Source organism: Phragmites australis, chromosome 16, assembly GCF_958298935.1.
Source record: "Phragmites australis chromosome 16, lpPhrAust1.1, whole genome shotgun sequence".
Taxonomy (NCBI): Eukaryota; Viridiplantae; Streptophyta; class Magnoliopsida; order Poales; family Poaceae; genus Phragmites; species Phragmites australis.
Window position 1 is genome coordinate 22,907,067 of NC_084936.1, and position 18,989 is coordinate 22,926,055.

General features: G+C 43.4%; 1 protein-coding gene across 1 annotated transcript; it reads right to left on the reverse strand.

The window, feature by feature from the left end:
* Positions 1-2,838: 2,838 nt before the first annotated feature.
* On the reverse strand, positions 2,839-9,731 carry LOC133895730 (protein ecdysoneless homolog). The gene is made up of 5 exons (XM_062336226.1): positions 8,444-9,731; positions 7,751-8,083; positions 4,529-4,668; positions 3,858-4,018; positions 2,839-3,228 (listed from the first exon to the last, which is right to left on the reverse strand). Exons 1-5 carry the CDS (start codon positions 9,595-9,597, stop codon positions 3,049-3,051), a joined length of 1,968 nt encoding a protein of 655 aa, XP_062192210.1. The 5' UTR covers positions 9,598-9,731; the 3' UTR covers positions 2,839-3,048.
* Between the last annotated feature and the right edge of the window lie 9,258 nt (positions 9,732-18,989).

An 18,989-nucleotide genomic window follows, 5' to 3' on the forward strand; every position in this document is an offset into this window, starting at 1 on the left:
AATTTATTTGTTGAATTGTACTTACAAGATGATCACTAAGGTGTTGACCTTGAGAATTGAACCTGCTACGAACAAGCTTATTAGCAAATATCAAAATTCTTTTATTAAAAATAGAAACATTATGGATGGAGTTATGACTTTGCATGAGACAAAAAGAAAGTATGAGATTAGGATCATACTCAAACTTGATTTTGAAAAACATACGATAAATCTATTAGGATTTTTATTCCAGTATAAGAGGCTTTAGTTCTAAATGGTAGTCATGGATTAAGACTGTTGTGAGTAATGGTACTTTGAATGTTAAAATGAATAATCAAATGGGACTCTACTTCAGAAATTTTAAGGGTGTTAGATAGGGAGATCCTTTGTCTCTTTTTCTGTTTAACCTTGCTGCTAATTATTTGGCCAAAATGATATATGATGCTTAGAGATCTGGCAATGTTGTTAGGTTGATTCCTAACCTGGTTGAAGGTGGTGTTGTTGTGCTTCAATATGCTGGTGGCACTATTATGTGTCTTTAACATGATTTCAGTAGAGCCACTAATCTAAAGCTTTTGTTGTACTTATATGAGCTCATGTCTGGGTTGAAAATTAACTTTCAAAAAAGTGAAGTTTTTGTTATTGGGGGAGGGGGATTTTAGCATTTTGAACAGTTATGCTGATATTTTTCATTATCAGATATGATACTTTCTTGTTAGGTACCTAGGTGTACCTGTTAGCCCTAGTAGGCTACATATTGTGGATTGGATTAAAGTGGAGGAAAAGATTGATAAAAAGTTAGATGTCTCGAAAGGTGGTTTCATGTTCATAGGTGGAAGAATTATTATGATAAGTGCTAATTTGTCCAATGTTGTAACCTACCATATGTCAATGTATATGCTTCCCAAAACTGTTATGGATAATATTGATAAGGCTAGAAGAAGGTTTTTCTGGTAGGGTGGTGGAACCAAAAAGAAATATCATCTTATTAAATAGAGTATTATCTATAAACTGAAGAAAAGGGGGGAGTGGGGTTGGGAATTAGGAATCTTTCTAAAATGAATATTGCCCTCCTTTGCAATGGTGATGGAAATTAGATAGTAAAGAAGGTATGTGGCAACAGAATTGTTAGAGGAAAATACCTTCATTCTAGTATTTTTGCTGGGGTGAAACATAAACAAGGTGATTCTCTTTGTTGGTATGATATCCGTAAAGTTCGATGGTTTTACCTTCAAGGAAGGAGGATTAAAGTGCAAAATGGTAGAAATAGAAGGTTTTGGAAAGATGCTTAGATTGTTCCAAAAACCTTTGTGTGATCTTTTCCCTATTTTTTATAGGATCTGTAATGGCTCTAATATTCTTGTCAATAATGTATATCACAAAAATTGGGATCTATCTTTTAAAAGATGGCTTTCTAATGATCTTCAATCCTAGTGGGATTTTATTAAAAATCTGTTGGCTCCTGTGGAATTAAGTGGTGCTCATGATGTGATATACTGGGCTTTTGAAAAGAATGGTATATTTTCGGTTAAAGCAATGTACAAATGATTAGTGAGAGGTTCTCCTAATAATTCTTATGAGCATGTTTGGAAACCCAAACTTCCTTTGAAAATCAAAGTTTTTTTTTTGGCTTTTATAGCAAAATGTGCTGCTTACTAAGGATAATATATTGAAAAGAAAATGGGTTGGAGGTGGAATTTGCTACTTTTGCACTCAACAGGAGTCTTGTGTGCATTTGTTCTTCCTGTGTCCAGTTGCTAAGGCAGCTTAGGGTTCTGTGGCTCTGTTTATTGGAGCTGACTTCATTTCTAACTCTATCAATCAATTTTTTAGCACTGTCAATCAATTTTTCAGCTGGACTGACATTTTCCTTTCTCAGAAAAAAGAGTTTCATGTGATTGGCTTGGCCGCAATATGCTGAGCCCTTTGGAAAACAAGGAATACTGCCTGTTTTGATAAGAAGTTAATTTATGATTCAAGTGAAACTATCTTTTATGCATGTTCTTTTCTGAATATTTGGGCAAATCTGTTGAAGGGTTTGAGCAAGAATGAGCTGATGCAAGGGGCTCAAGGTCTACTGCACATGATGTTGAATGTTCTTGCCAACCAACAACAGTCTTTATCCAGAGCTCTTCCAATTAATCAAGTGATTATTTTGGAGGATCAGCCTAAAGATAAAGATCAAAACCCTGATAAAGATACCGAAGAAACTCAGTGATATATCTTCAAAATCATTCTGCTCCAGTAGTTGTTTTCTGGTGCTTGTCTTGCAGTCTCCGGTGACTTCAGTTTGACTTTGGGTTTGTCTGATCTATGTATGTGAGTAGGTCATATTCCTGCTGAACCTATGTTCTCGTCGTATGTATGATACTTAATCCGTGGTTCCGTTACTTAGTAATAGAGATGGATATCCCCGTGTTCAAAAAAAAGGCCAGCGAATTAATTCTGTAAGCTAACTCTAACTCATTCAGATCTTGAAAGAATGCCACTCCCTAAAGTGCACGATCATAGCTACATCAGAAATAGCAGGTTGCTATAGCTTCCTCGGACCTCAATAATGCAATGCTGCACCCGAAATTGCATAGCCAACTAGTATCGCTATATGACTACCAGCAGCTAGTACTGCTACGGTAGATACCTTATATTGCTGTTGATACTTGGCAGCAAAAATAAATTGGTAGTCCACACTGGTAAAAAATATAGACTCAAATGAGGATTCCATCCTATTAATACTGGAACAGTAGCACAGGCCTACAGGGAGGGGGAGTATGAATCGAGCACATGCCACCAAGATGAAAATCATCTTTATCCAAGTGCCCAATCTAATCATTGTGCATTTTATCATCTAGAAGCCAGAAATGTCATGCCACGCTACCCAACTCCATTTCTCAAGGTTTGCATACAAGTATGATATTGAAGTTACACAAGACATACTATCGCAACAAATCTGAGTAACCACCCAGATATGTAAGATAGGTTTTTTCCTATATTTCCCAAGATTTCATGTGTATAGGTTTTCTCCTATATTTCCCAAGATTTCATGTGTATGCTAAAAGCCTAAACCACAAATCATGACTTTTTACCATCTTGAGGTACCTTTACACCCATAAGTCCAAGAAGATTGGAAGCTGGGCCAGGAAGGCCTTGTTGAGAAGAGTAGGAGTTAAGAATGCTCTCCACAAGGTTCAAATCTACGTCAACTGGAGTCATCTCCCCATCAGTAGCTGAAACATCCATTTCTGATGGACCCTGCAAGGCAAAATATACAACAACGTTTCTTTGGATTAGTCAAACAGAACGATAATTCTAGAAAAACTGAACATATACTGCCTACATCAATTTCTTCCATAGTAGCTTTATAGAGAGACGCTAATTGATAAAGCTCTTCAGCTTCAACATTGGTTGACAATATCTAACTAGTCAACCCAACTGGGCTATGTCAATAGCAAATTTGCAACATGGCAACATCCTTAGAAATTTAAAACATGGCATGACAACCTTGGAAGTTCACATCACGGTACAATTACTCATAGGAAATTAAAAACCAAGAGTCCTTATGACCAGTGGAAGTGGAAGATCATCAGTGTTTGAAAAGGTTCCAACGGAATATTCATGATTTCAAACCAAATGAGTATGCACGTGATATAATATGATCCTCATTTAAACCTCCACATACTAAAAATGCAATTTAGGGATATTTGCTTTCCAAAAGAGCATCTACAGAACTTTTAAGAAATAATTTAGCCTACAGACAGGTGATCTACACGATTTATCAACTTTAAGCATTTTGATCCATGAGTCCACATGAGGCAGTGTCCTATCCGAAACACAAGATGGAACAATGGAAGCATGCAATATCCCAAATAGACAAGGATTACCTCATTGTTGGCATCAGAGAGTGGAGCTCGGGCAAAGCTTTTCTTGATAGTGGTACTACTTAGCTCTTTATTCAAAGCATCTGAATATGATTCCATAAAATCATCAGCCACATTCTTGTCACCTGATTCTTCATCAAAATCATTCTCTTCATCCGAATCATCTGCATCACAAGAAGCATTCCTAATCAGTAACTTCCAGTTCATACCAAACAAGAATTCAGATATCAACGAAGTGGCAGGATGAAACGATAAAGAAGGTTGTGAGACATATATATTGATGAACCGAAAGAACTAGAAAGCTGTGAACAGTCGTTCTTCAAAGTAGTACCAAAGTTTATAAGGCTTAACCCCAAAAATATCATAGGTTACTATAGTGCCCCTTATTACCTGGTTAACTACCAGGCAAATTTGTCCAGTTGCAGTTTTACCACTTAAGGAAGTAGCAGCAGATTTCAAGATCTCTAATGTATATCGCTACACTTGTTTGTTTGTGCTGTGAATTGTATTTCTTGAATCATATGCAAACCAGAATACTAACCATGGAAGAAAGTTGAAATTGTTCACAGCATAGGATAATACAATCCAAAACTAACTAATAACTGACCATGTAAAAGAAAGCAGGAGGACAAAATAATTTTTGCATGAGTGTATGAGATGAAGGAAAGAGATACCGAAGTCCATGTCAGATGATGAGGATTTTCTATTAAATCCGCCATCACGGCCAGCTTGCTCATGTGAACTTCCACCTAAAACCGACTCCATGGCCTTGAAGAACTGGTTGACATCTAGGTCCACTGATTCCATATCTCTCCTACATGAACAAGATGAGTTGATAAATATCAAAAGAACCTACTAGCACAGGTGCATAGTTAAATAGCTAGAGAAAGAAAAAGGTCTTATTACATGGATATTTTTAGATAGCACAAGTGCTAACAAAATAATCAAATTGCAGCTCATATGCACATGGGAACTAATGTAATATATCTTTTGTCATACCTTTTCTCTTTCATAAAATGCTCAACTGAGTATTGTGAACATCCTAGACAGTCCCAACTAGTAAGACTACAACTGTTGTAACTTGAGAATCAAGGCCTGGCCAGGCCTAGGGGAAAAAGCATATACCTATACTAAACACTACTCTTAGCATTTAGTACCATTTTATGGGGATAACTGTTCAGTTAAAGAAAATGAGGATAACTGCTAGGTCAAGACAGATACTAAGCTATCCTCATGTGATAAGGGCATTGCTCAATGCTCATTGTCGTCTTCTCAAATGTCAGGGTAGGTACTGTTAGCTTTGTATAGATTGCACAAATGATGGATTGATACATTGTGGCCCGACGGGCACTATATATAGAGGTACATGAGGGAAACCCTAGGACTAGGAGATGACTCTAATACCCTTGACTATTATACACAACACCTCCCTCAAATGCAATGTGAATGCAATAGCGTTACATTTGAAGAGTTGACACTAAGCATTAGACTTCAAAAATTATACATCCGAAGTCCGATATTGAAGATGGCGTCGAAGTGTGCAATTCTTGAACAATGCCGATGTAAAACAAACTCCTCCACAAGAGAGTACTGCCTTCATAACCCGTACTGCAGCAAATACCTTCAAATATGTATCTCGCTTTGGAGACTTCGAACATGACGAGAATAATGAGATGTGTAAAATCAAGCCAAAAAAGGGAATAGAGAAATCACCGCTGCAAGACGGCAAGCAGTGAGACTATCGTGATGACGACAAAGACGACCATTGGTCATGACGTGTAGCAAGATGGCTACAAAAGAAGAAATTGGCTAACTTGGCAAAATTTTGTGGACACGTACGGCTAGGACGAACACAAGGAGGATAATTGAACTTGGATGGACACGACGAAAGAAGTGACTCAAAAAAGTCAAAGAGACTAGCAGCGGAAAAACAAAGACAAATGAAAAGACCCAATATCGTAGCAGATAGCAGCGACTGGCAAGCAAATAGATAGCAACACCATAGCAAATGAGTAGTGGCAGGATGACGAGGCCACCCATGACGTGATGGATCCGCCTCCTTTGACGATGGGTGGCGAACCATGACGAGGTCGATGAATAGCGCAACGACACACAAACAATCGATGGTGATGGCGAAACCGCAACGCGGGGAACAACCGTCTGCTGACTGGCGATGTGGAAGGCAATCTAGATCTGACAAAGATGATAATGTCTGTATCAAAGATGACAGACGTGCTGCTTGAAGATTGGATCGGGATCCAGGCCGATCTTGCTGCTACTGCTACTTGTTGATGACAACTGCAAGATGACGATAAGGAACGCACCAAAACAACCCGCGAAAAGGAGATGACCATGTTCTTCAGTCTCATTTCCGCCTCCAGACCGTGGCATGACACAGCATAGGGCTGATGACTGTTGCAGGACATGAGCTTGTGGATGAAGCGGACGATGTCGGGGTGGATCGGCGCACAGAGGACGTCGTGCAGCGGGGTGCCGGCAGAGTCCGTGGCCAAGTGGCCCTCCAAGAGCCTCACAAAGACCAGGGATCGAGCAGTCCGCAGCACCACGCAGATCAAAACCGCCTACGCACGGATCTGATCCGCCTCCGCGTGGTCTGGCCAAGAGGCCACAACGAGCAACGGGAGGTCAACGGGCAGCGGAAGGAAGATGCACGACAGGCGGCGACGGACCAGATGACCAACGCGTCGCGAAAGATGGAAGTCACGACAGGCGGCGACACGGACAGTCAGTGGTGACGGGTGGATGGCGACGATAGGCAAGTGGCCGCGACTCAAGCAGGTGACCGCGACGGCGACTTGGTGTGCCGCGACGAAAAGGCAACGACGGAGATGAACTCTGCGACGGCGACAGATTGAATACAGATCGGCAGCAGAAATAGGGCTTAGAGGCGACCGTGACGAAGATGACTCCCCCCTTGGCACCATCGCACTGCGATACGGAGTTGTGGTGTTGGGCCATCAAACGGCACCCGCGCGTGGATGAAGGGGTGGCGGCGCTACTCTGTGACGGGCGGGCGGGAACATCTCTGCAATGGGCGGCGTGATGACTTAAACGGGTGTATGGACAAGCGGTGGCTTGAATATGAAGATGGATTTGGATCGTGGATGGATTAGATGGAGGCCTAACCCTAACCCTAACCAGGCTCTGATACCGTGTTAACTTTGTATAGATTGCATAAATGATGGATTGATACATTGAGGCCCAATGGGCACTATATATAAAGGTACATGAGGGAAACCCTAGGACTAGGAGATGACTCTTAATACCCTTGACTATTATACCCATAATAGGTACATGCTCTGAAAAAATGGACTACAAGAAGTGTATCCAATGTAGACACAAACGAAAAGAAGTTACCTACCATGGGAAGAAATTCATGTAGCGTAGTAACAACATAGTTCATTCATTCACTGCACAGTACACACAAGTGGCATAATTCACAACTTACAAAGTTGCAATAAAGTGTCTGGGATTACTTGATCTCCAGTAAGATTAAAAGTTTTTAGAGTTTCATGGCTGACGCTCCACTTACAATCTTCTTTATTTTCTGTTCTCAGTGTTTGCAGATGTCGTGTACATTTCGGTGATCATAAAGGAACATGAGATTCCATTTTAGTGCATCTGGATTCCCGTTTGACAAAGGACTAACTATGCTACAAATGCCTGACACAAGTACACTGCATCCCCCACTTCTCCTTTTTCAGTTGGTGGTTTGGACATGAATTGTCTCAATCTTAAAGAAGACAGATGGCAACAATAATCAAAGAAGCAAAACTAAATTATTGAAAAACATGAAGAACTAACAAGCTGAATCAATAATGCTGTTATCTAAATAGAAATATGGTATAGAAATGATAAATGGGTCAGAGGAAAACCTGTTTGCAGGAACTTCGGCTCCCTCAAAACTGGACATTTTGCGAACAAATTCTTGCATGGACTCTGTAATCTCTCCCAGCTTAAACTCGTCAGTCTGGGAAATAGAACTGCTAGCCACACTTTGCTTTTGACTTTTTCTGTGCTTCTTCACAGCCTCATACTCTTCCATTTCCTTCTGCCTTTCATGGAGTTCCGCATTCAACTCATCCTCCCCACCATACAACCAAGAGTCATTATCACTGGGAGGAAGATCGATGCCTTTAAATTCGTCTGCTGAGTATGGCATTGCTAATATTTCATCAATTCGACGCACTGGTTCACTTAGTATCTCCCTGTGGTATACCGCAAGAGTGTTATAACATGAGGGAAATTTGCATTGTCCATGACAATTGAGTTCATAAGAAATTATCAGTTGGTCAAACAAGTTATCATGATACAGTATGGTAAAGCGAACCGAGTAGTCTGAAGAATTATCTGGAATGTCATTCACTACTTTCTTTTCATTTTGATATAGAAAATGGCTACCATGGTACTTGAAAAAGAAATAAATAACGATCATCAAGCCAGATAGATTTCTTCAAGGTTAGAAACTAACAGGTTATGTTGGGATGGTTGCACAACCACATTCTTTTGCATAGCAATTATATGGTTAGCTGGATCCACAAGGCTAGAAATATGAAAAAAAATACTACCTCGCTCGTGAGAACAAAGTTGAGCTCTTGTAATATTGCATTGCATCCTCCATGACCCTCTTATACTCCTTTGACCCAGGAAGCAGGCCCTCAAAGCACCCAGTCGCCTCCAAGCTCTTCCTGTAAACCTCCCACGTGCTCCCTTTAACTTCCTCCCCCTGGCATCGTCTCTCCTGGTACATCATCTCGAACCCGCATGCAATCTTCATCCCCAGCTCTGCCTCCATCCACTTCTCTGGCCCCTCCTCCCTCCTCGGCATCAGGTATCCCCTGGGCGCCTGAAAGTTCTGCTGCATGAGCTGTGCGTACATTGCCCGCGTCATCCGCACTGAGGTCCTCACCATTTCAACCCCTTCCCCGCCAGGCCCCTTGAGGAACCTCTCCATCCTCGCCGCATGCTTCATGGTGTCTATGTCCCGGTCGTAGAACCCCTCGACGGCACGCGCGATCAGGCATGGCTCCTCATTGAGCACCTTCGCCACGGACGCCGGGACAATGACACGCGCAGTGTGGAGGTTCTCCGCCGCCCTCTCGGGCAGCCCGGCGATGCGGCGCTGTATCGCCGCCTGGACGGCGTCAGGGGCCCGGGTGTCGACGGAGTCGTCATAGACGGCGGCGAGCGCGGCTTCCAGGGAGGGCGTCTCGGGGAGGAGGGAGGGTGGCAGGATGTGGAGCTCGCCGCGGAAGATGAAGACGCGGTTGGGGGCGGTGTCGGGGTCGAGCCACCGCGGGAGCGCGAAGGCGGCCTCTATAAGGAGGAACTCCCCGTCGGAGTCCCAGGCGCGGGCGGCGAGGTTGGGGAAGGCGCGGGTGAGAGCGAAGAGGAGGGAGACAGCGAGCCACTCGTCGGGGAGGGAGTCGCCGAAGCGGAGCGCGCCGTGGAGGTGGGGCACGGGCGGCGAGGCGCAGAGCGCGCAGGGGGAGGCCGGGTCGGTCGGGAGGGAGAGCGTGAAGGGGTCGCGGTGGAAGAGGTGGGAGGAGAGGAAGGGGGCGAGGTGGGAGAGGAGGGAGAGGTGGAGGGACCGGAGAGAGGCGAGGAGCGCGGGAGGGGGCAGGTCGGCGGGGGGCGGCAGCCGGTAGACGGCGTAGAAGAGGGTGTCGTCCGGCGAGCGGCGCGAGGGGAACGGGAAGGGGTTGGAGGCGGTGGTCGCCATGGAGATGAGGCGGCGAGGGGAGAGTGAGACAGGACACAGGAGCGGCGCGGAGTATGGGTTCGGGGACGGGGGTTTGGGGGATTCTGGAAGAGACGGATGGGCTCCGACGCCACCGCGGCGGTGCGAGAACACGAATTCTGTTACGCTTGCGACCGCTAGCGGCCAAATCGCGGACGACCTGTCCGACGGACTCGTATCCTCTGCATTAGTAACTGCTAACTTGGATCTTATCCCTTCATCTGGTATGGAACGGCAAGTATTGTTTCGAACTTTCTCGATTAAAAAAAAAGACAGCAGGCCCACCAACACCTCCGCTCTTCTCTTCCGAGCTGGAGCTCCCAATCCCCTCTGCCTCGTCCGCTCCGGACATGGCGGCCAGCCCGCTCCCCCTCACCTCACCGCCCCCGCCAGCGCCGCTTCAACCGCCCAACGCCACCACCGTCTGCTCCCTCACCGCGGCGGGCCACCACGTCGCGGCCCTCCGCGAGCTTTCCTCCCTGGCGGTCCACTTCCACCCCGGTCGACCACTTCGCCCTCCCGCCCGCCGCCAAGTCCGCCGCGGCCCTCCGCAACGCGCGCGCCGCGCTGCGTTGGGAGCTCCTCCACAGCCCCACCCGGCTGTCGCCAACGCGCTGCTCACTGCCTACGCCCGCTGCGGTGACCTCCCAGTTGCGCTCGCGCTCTTCGGCGAGATGGGCATTCGCGACGCTGTCACCCGTGCCCGCAGCTGGAGATGCTCGCCATCGGAAGGGAAATGCACGCCTATTCCTCAAGGACGCCGAGCTCACCGCCAACTCCTTCGTGGCGAGCGCGCTGGTGGACATATACGCTAGCATCGAGCGGGTGGCCGCGGCAAGGCGGATGTTCGACATGGTCCCCAGTTAATCTGAGTGCAAGGGACCTCATCCCCTCAACTACAGATGCCTGCAGGTGGGTTTCGTACGGCCACGCAAGGGACTCTGGCTCCGTCTCTTCGCACACGACTCCGTCATTGATTCTTACAAGTAAGCATTACTAATACTACTATGTAACAAGAATAACTCTGTAACAAGATTGAGATCATAATGGAATTTATCTTAGATTGATTCAATAGCACAATGTTTTCATGGTGCAATAGCACTAAATATATAGGCCACATGACTGCAAACTTCGATTGCAAAAGCAGCACTGAATTTGATCCTAACATATCAATGACCTCCACCAAAATGGCATGGTCCTGCTAAAACATTTGCAGTGTTAGAGCCACCCTGCAATATGAATTAAAACAGGGATAAGAAGAACAAATAAACATGCTTAATTTTATCAAGCATATGTTGAGAATATGTTTACCATTAGCAGCTGGGTGAAGGTAGTGAAAGATCCAAATTCCTCAAAGACTTGATTGTTGTTTGTGAATTTCTCTTCTTGTTCTTGATGATTGGACACCAGACTGACATTAACTCCTGGTTGTTTCATACTTCTTATAACACTTTGCCTCTTTTTCTTATGCAACTTGTCGACCCAGCTTTCCTTCCGCTTTGATGTCCTCTTTCGGACCTCCTTTTTCTTTAAGCCAGTGACATAAGATAAATTTTCAGGTAGTCTAAATGGTTGCTGTCCCTCGGATTGGTTAGTGGAAATTACTGGAGAGTCATTAATCTTATCTTCAACTTGTTTGTAGAGGGTGTTAAGTACAACATCAACCATTGAATAGCATTCTTCAAAGTTAGCTGCTCGAGAAGCAATTGTAAGGAACTTGCGAGTGAGAAGCTAGTAGCGTCGTGTCGCATCAATTTTTGGGTTTTCCAGTATAGCCATCACATGAATATCTTGTACAATCCCACATCTTGCTTCACGAGTCCATCTCTTTAAAATATAGTGCTCAGACAATAACTTAATATTCATCATGTCTAGAACTTTGAGAGCATGACTACACAATATTCCAATTCTTTTAAATTGTTGACAGCTACAACAAACCCTTTGGTTGGAGAGGTCACCCACAACTATGTACTCTTCTACCATTGTAGATTTTCCATGAAGAGCTACAATCCCTACAATGTACTCATTAGGTTTTTCAGTTGGTCTAGCATATGTTGTCATGGATCTTTCATACTCAGCTTGAAAAGCTTTAAAAATACATGATGTGTATAAATTGCTTGCTTGTATCAACAAATGTGCCATCATCTTTATCCGTGGTAGTTTTTTCCTTGCATTATATTCTGAATCCAACTCTTTGGCTCGCTTGCTTGCAACCGCCCTTTCAAAATGTGTGAAAAATCAAGCAGTGTCTAGGTCACATTTCAGATAGTTCTTCATGTCATTATTTAAGCTCTCACTTAATTGTGTACTTCGCATTCCTAGTGTGAACACATTTTTCATGTAGCATGCAGCCCATTTCTCATTTTGTTGATATATACCACCCAACCAAGCATCATTTTGGACTTCACTTCTCAAGGCACTGAAAGCTTCTTCAAATGTTGTCTCATCATCATATTCATACATACAAGTACTGAAATCAGCTAGGATGTTTGAGTCATTGTCGCTCTTGAGACGAGCTAGGTGCTTGATGGCATTTTGCATAATGTGAAAAGTACACAAACCATGCCAAGTTTCAGGAAAGACTGCAAATATTGCCTTCTTCATTGCCATATCTTGATCTGTATAGATGGTTTTTGGATGCTTTTCATTATGTGCTTTCAAAAAAGTTTCAAAAAGCCATTTGAAAGATTCAAATGTCTCATCATACATTAGAGCAGCCCCAAATACTATGGTTTCTCTGAAATGGTTAAATTCAACAAACACACCAAAGTGGTCTAATTTCTCTGTTTGTTCCAAATATGGTATCAAAAGTAATGACATCACCAAATTGAGCATAATCAATAAGCATTTTAGCATCTTCCCAAAAAATGTTGGTTATTTTCTCCTCACAATCTAGCTGCACGGCACACTGAAATGAGGGATTCTCTGCACATCTGTCTTGAAAATACCTCAGGATACTTCCCGCTTCACCATACACCAAATCCTTTTGTCACTTTGTCCTCAAGTAATTCTTGTGATCTAGGCATGTGTAACTAAGGTTACTTGAGCCACCAGCTTGTCTACTAGCTAATTCATGAGCATCTTTAGGTCTGATTCCGGAAGCATCTGCCATGTCAATTTGAAAAGCTTGGACATTGAAAATTTTCTGTTGTGATGTCATTAGATGGCATGTTTGTGGCAGCTGAAGGATGTGGTTATGCTCAACCACCAAATCATATAACTTATAGTTTTCTTCTTCACGATTCAGTGTTATTCCCATTCGAACCTTGCAGTCGGTTCTAGTTTCAGCCCGAGGATTCTTTGTTAGATGATCCCTTTTATCTTTCCCCCTCTGACCAGCCTTAGAGCATACATATCTACTGGAAGTACATATGCCATCTGCTAGGCTTTTGTTGTTATATTACTTCCTTACTTCAAAGCCTACCATACCTCCATAGGCAGTCCAGAAATCCCAAGCCTCATCCACATCTTTAAATTTCTTGCCTATCCTTAGCATCCAAGGTGGTGGCTGTGGTGGATTCTCCATCCTACAGAAGATGAAGATGAAACCATAAATGAGGAAATTCAATTTTGATTGCCAAACGAAATTTAAAGATCAATAAAGCAAAATGGTCTTGTGGAGGAACATGAACTTTTTTTCTTTTTTTTATGAACTTGTGTTTACTTTCTTCACAGGATGAGAAAGCATGAGAGCAAAGCTGGGACCTGAGAAGGAAAGGAAGGAAGAGAATGAGTAGGAAATGAAGGGAACAGGAGTTGGGACCAGTTGGCGCCAGAAAAGCAGCTGGGAGCAGTTGGCGCCAAAAAAAAAGAGCTCAGTTGCCGCTCTTTTCTACGTTACCTGTCTCTGCTGCAACCTTTTTTTAATCCAAACAACCTGAGCCATTGATCTGGGAAAGGAGGGCTAAGATTCAAGTTAATGCAGAGAGTGAGTTCTCTGCAGTAGCAGTTACTAATGCAGAGGAAACGAGTCCCTGTCTGATTGTCCGAGGGGCGCACGCACGGACCAAACTCGCGCTGAACAGATGCACGGACGGACGACGGACGCACCCTGCGCTACTGGGCCTCGTGCGTGGCAGGCTGGGCCGCTTTGGTCCGAGCCGGTTTTTAAGTTTTTGGATTTTCTTATTTAAATTTTTTAACAGAATTTTGTGCTTATATTTTGTGCTAAAAATTTTGTTCAGAAACGTTTGTGCTGGAATTTTGTTTTAAATTTTTCTCGTGCAAACTTTTTCTTAAAACTTTGAGCCAAACTTTCCTTGTTAATTTTTTTTCAAAATTTTCGAGCCAAATTTTTCTCGTTAACTTTTTCTCAAAACTTTTTGAGCCAAACTTTTTTCGTGCAAAATTTTTCTAAAAACTTTATGGGTCATACTTCTGTCATGCAAACTTTTCCTAAAAAAGGAAAAACATGAAAAGAAAAAACTTTCCAAAAATGGTAAGAGCAGAGGGCTGTTGGGCGCGGCGCGCATTCGCTTCCGCGTGAGCGTGCGCTGATTAGCCACGCCCATTTGAGAAGGTGCTAGACTTCATGCTGACTTGTTTTTTGTTGACACTTCTGAAAGTGCATCTAGGTCTTCTAAGTGGGTTTTGGATTATTGATGACAAAACGATTAAGGAACTAATATATTTATCTAAGTTATAAACAGGTTTAAGTATTAGTTGAGAAGATATATGACGTTTGACGCCCGTCGAAACAAAAGAAGAAGCAACTAAGAGTACTCAATAGGATTTAAATTCTTTTATTTTTGAAATTGAGTATAGGATAGCCACTCTATTAAGAGGGTTGCATTTGATTGCTTAGTTAGTGTCTCAATGCTCAAGATATCCTTTAGAACCAACTAGTTGAGAGACACACTCACCCATGGACATCGAGTTAGTTCTGCAAAAGTTCACTGAGTCCGGATACTCCGGTGTTCACCGGATACTCCAGTACTCAGTGTTTAGTCCGGAGTCTCCGAGGTAGACTTCGGCAGAGAGTCTCGATTCCGATTTATTTTTATTGGAAAAAGACCGGAATCTCCGGTGTTCACCGGATACTCCGGTAGTTTATGGATTTTGAGGCCGGAGTCTCCGAGGGAGACTCCGCCAAAGAGTCTCGATTAAGTCTTTATTTTAATTGAAAAAGACCGGAGTCTCTGGTGTTCACCGGATACTCCGGTAAGAGGATAAGTTTTAACCGGAGTCTCCGAGAGAGACTCCGGCAGGGGTGTCTCGGTTAGCTTTTAATCTTTTTGATAAAAAGACCGGAGTCTCTGGTGTTCACCGGATACTCCGGTACCTGGAGAGGCCGGAGGGTCCGGCTAGTCTCCGGACTTAGTCTTTTTTTTTTCTGAAAGCCCTGTCAGGACCGGAGACTCCGGTGTTCACTGGAGATTCTGGTAACTTAACAGAATTGTAACGGCTAGTTCTGACACGTTCTGTGACCGTTCTGACGCCGTTTTTGGATTTAGAGCCGGATACTCCGATGTTCACCGGATACTCCGGTCAGTTCTGACAGAACAGTAATGGTTAGTTTTTGAGAGAGGGCTATAAATACTCCCACACCCCATGGCATTTAAGGCTTGCTGTTGCTGGTGAACTTTAGACTCTTTGAGCACTTTAAGAGCATTCAAAGACCCTCCAACCACCTCTAGTGCAAATTTGCAAAATTTAGTGAGTTTGTGTTTGGAGAGGGTTTAAGCCACTTGAGCATTGAGTTCTTCCTCGAGCATTCACTGTGATTATTTCTCTTGAAGCTTCGTGCTTCTAGACGGCAAGGCGTCGCCCGTAGAGCACCCAAACTTTGTGGAGTGCCACAGGAAGTTTGTAATCCTCTTCGAATTGAGTAAGAAATTCTAGCTTGATCTTGGTGGTCGCTAGAAGAGGATAGGGTTGGAAAAGATCCGGCTCTTTGTGAGCTCCTCAACGGAGACGTAGGCACTTCTTTGTGAGGTGGCCAAACTCTGGGATAATCTCTCACGTTCTTATTTGTGCAATTTGCTTAATCGTGTGAATTTGTGATTCTTCATACAAATTGCTCTAGTGATCATCTAGCTAGTGTTAATTGTTATTTTAGCTCTGTGATATCTAGTAGACCTAGCTTCAACTATAGTTTCTAGCTACTTGCTTTAATTCGTAGTTGTTCTAGTTTTCCTGTATAGACCGGAGACTCCGGACTAGACCGGATACTCCGGACCAGACCGGAGTATCCAACCTTCACCGGAGTATCCGACAGATTTAATCTGCTGTTTTAGTTTTAAATTTCAGAAAAGCCTATTCACCCCCCCCTCTAGGCACTTTCAACTTCTCGACTGAATAAAGCTATAGCATCTGTTCATACATACACGCACACAACACACACCCCTACTTACACCCTTCACGTACTTATAGACCTACAACCACACGTAGCATCGAAGATCTATCCTTCAGAGACCTGCTCCTCTTATGACTCCATGCGCGAGAGGCTGGGGCATAGCCCCGGTGCGACCCGAGTCTGATCCAGGGATCGAACCCGGGGTGGTACCACTCCCAACCGAGCAACATACCAAACGAGCAACGGCTCGTTCGCTCATGGTGACTTGTTGGTTCCACGTAGACCAGACGCCAAGCCAGATAGGCTTAGCCAAAGCCGCTAGGAGTCGAGTCAGAATGGCCCAAAAAAAATTCGCTCAGGCCTCTTTTGAAACGCAATGGCTTTTTTCTTTTTTAATTGGAATTAAGTTTTTTTAAACATTTTTTTATTCCAAACAGACTCTCGATTAAGATATTGTAATAGCATCCCAGTGTTAGGAAGTAGTAAGGTGAATAATATTGTATTTGATCTCGGCTACCGGACGAGTATCCTAACTAAACCGAGAGAAGAGGGTGAGCACGTTCTTCACGTATGCGTCCTAATCGGGAGCACAACCAACATGTTGGTTGTGATCCCACCCTGTGCAACACTATAAAACTAAACGAGGAGGAGTCCAGCGACAAGGGTTAACTCATGGAAATCTCAACCGCCTCTCCCACATCTTAAAACCCTAGCCGATCCTTAACGGTGCTGAGAACGGGGTGAAGACCGCCACCACCATTCCGTCTATGACTATGTGCCGGCGATTAGCTACCTCGCGTCGATCAACTACACCAAGCCGACAACTTCTTCCTCACATTGGCGTCCACTTCACCGACAAATCGAGGACCTAATGGCATCTCCAGACTCTGGTAAGTCAATCACGCTTCCGCTAATGATATGTTGTTTGATCTAAGTGTTAGTCTTAGTTAATTACATGTAATTAGATCTAATATTTGGCATCAGAGCCATTATAGCCTTTAATCAAACCCAATTAGATTTAATTATGTTAAATAATGATCAGATGATGCCAATTACTGATCGGCTTAAGTGAGTTAGGCATCAATTGTATGTTTTAAAGATGAATTAGGTCCAAGCTAATGCAATTAGGTCACTGATATGCCCATACACTTGAGTTTTGGATTAGTTTAAGTCTTAATTGCCCTCGGGATAGCTCAATTAGTGTTAATCCGAGCCAAATTGGATTCAATCAGTGCTAATTAATGTCTAATTATGCCTAATTTGTTCATGATTATTGTTGATTGGTCCCTTCATGCCTTAATTAGCTTCGGATTAATGCAATCAGTGAATGTTTGTACATTTATTGTCACACCCGGTTTTAACGACCAAAACCAGATGCGGCTTATGTGTGCCCAGGATGTTCAACACACATAAGGATGTCACAGGTGAAGTAACAAAAGCAATACTTTAACTTACAATCGTCAAACTCTTACACAAAGTCTTCACCTAAACAACTCTACTAACCAATCTATAACTATTAAACGACGGCAGCGGAACGAAAGCATCGGCGACCAAGCACTCCACAGGCACCGACTGGAGGACACGCTCCTAGAACACCAGGTCATCATCTTGAAAGTCTTCCACTGAGCAGCATATGTATTGTGGGAGATAGCAAGGGTGAGCACATGGAGTACTCAGCAAGTGTGGGAGAATAATGATATGCAGACTTTCAACAAGAATAGGCTAACACATGGGTTTTTTTGCGTAAATGCAAGTAAGGAAAACATATTTGGACTCAAAAGCATTAGACAATTATTAAGTGAATGTAACCCATACAGTCCAACATCCAGCATACAAGGCTCCTCACCTTGCACACCATAACCATCTAGTATTCCCTGTACTATAACCAAAACCATAACCATCCAGTACTCCCTGTACCAGAACCTTAACCAAACTCATAACCATTCCACCACCAACTAATCATGTGAGGATCCAAGTCTCTCATATCCGTGAGCACAACTGTTATAACAGTTTTACACTCTGCAGAGGTTATACAACTTTTCCACGAGTCGTGATTTCATCACCTGCAAGCAGATGACTAAAGTCTCCATGTTGCAATGCCAGCCAAGCACTATACACACGCCAGTGGTGTGTTAACAGGAGATCACTACAAAGCCTTTACAAAGAATCCTCCCAGTATGTGTCACCAACACTCCAGGTTTAGCGGTGCTGCCACCTAGAAGCCCCCTCTTGTGCCATGTGGTTTCTGAGAATTACCTTCCCTCATCCACGCCTCCCCTCTGGCCCACACAACACTGGAAGAACCCTAATTAATCGTCTAAGCCTTCCCATATCAGTCTCGTGTTTGTACGGAACTTCTCGGGTTGTCGCTCCACGAACCGGTCCTTACTTAGGTTACTTGAGCAAACACTAAACCAACATCATAACCATGACAACCAATAAAACCACTTTGCTCAAGGCCTAAGGTTCCATGTTGCTAGACCATTAACCAGTTAACCACTATTGTTGCATATGTTCATTAGTCAAGTATATGACACTTCCCAGTATCCCAGAAGCATGGCTAAGCAATCTACCCAACAACGACATCTAACCATAAACCATCAAGGTTCCAAGGGATGATAATGGAAAATCTAGGGAAAACCCTAACATAGGTGACTACCCATCATATTGACAGACATTGCATGCAGTTTTGTAAAATAAAACATTTAAAAACATAGGTTCAATATGATCAAGGACACTTGCCTTCTCCTTATTGCTACTCAGTGTATTCTTGCTCCTGGTCTTGATATTCTTCAAACTGATCCGGGACGTTGACGACTAATCGCACAATAACCGGCAAAGCACACAAACAAAACATACTAAGAACAGAGCATAAACCAGAGAAACAACAAGACAAAACCTATCTAGAAAGATAGAGCTCGGAGAAACGAATCTATCGGCGCAAGAATCGCTTAAATCGGAGCTACGACAGAAAAGATATGCTAAAAACAAGATTATGGTTTATTTTAATTAAGAAAAGGACTTAATTGTAATTATGGAAAAGTATAGGGACCTTGTTGTAAAAATAGAGGGACCTATT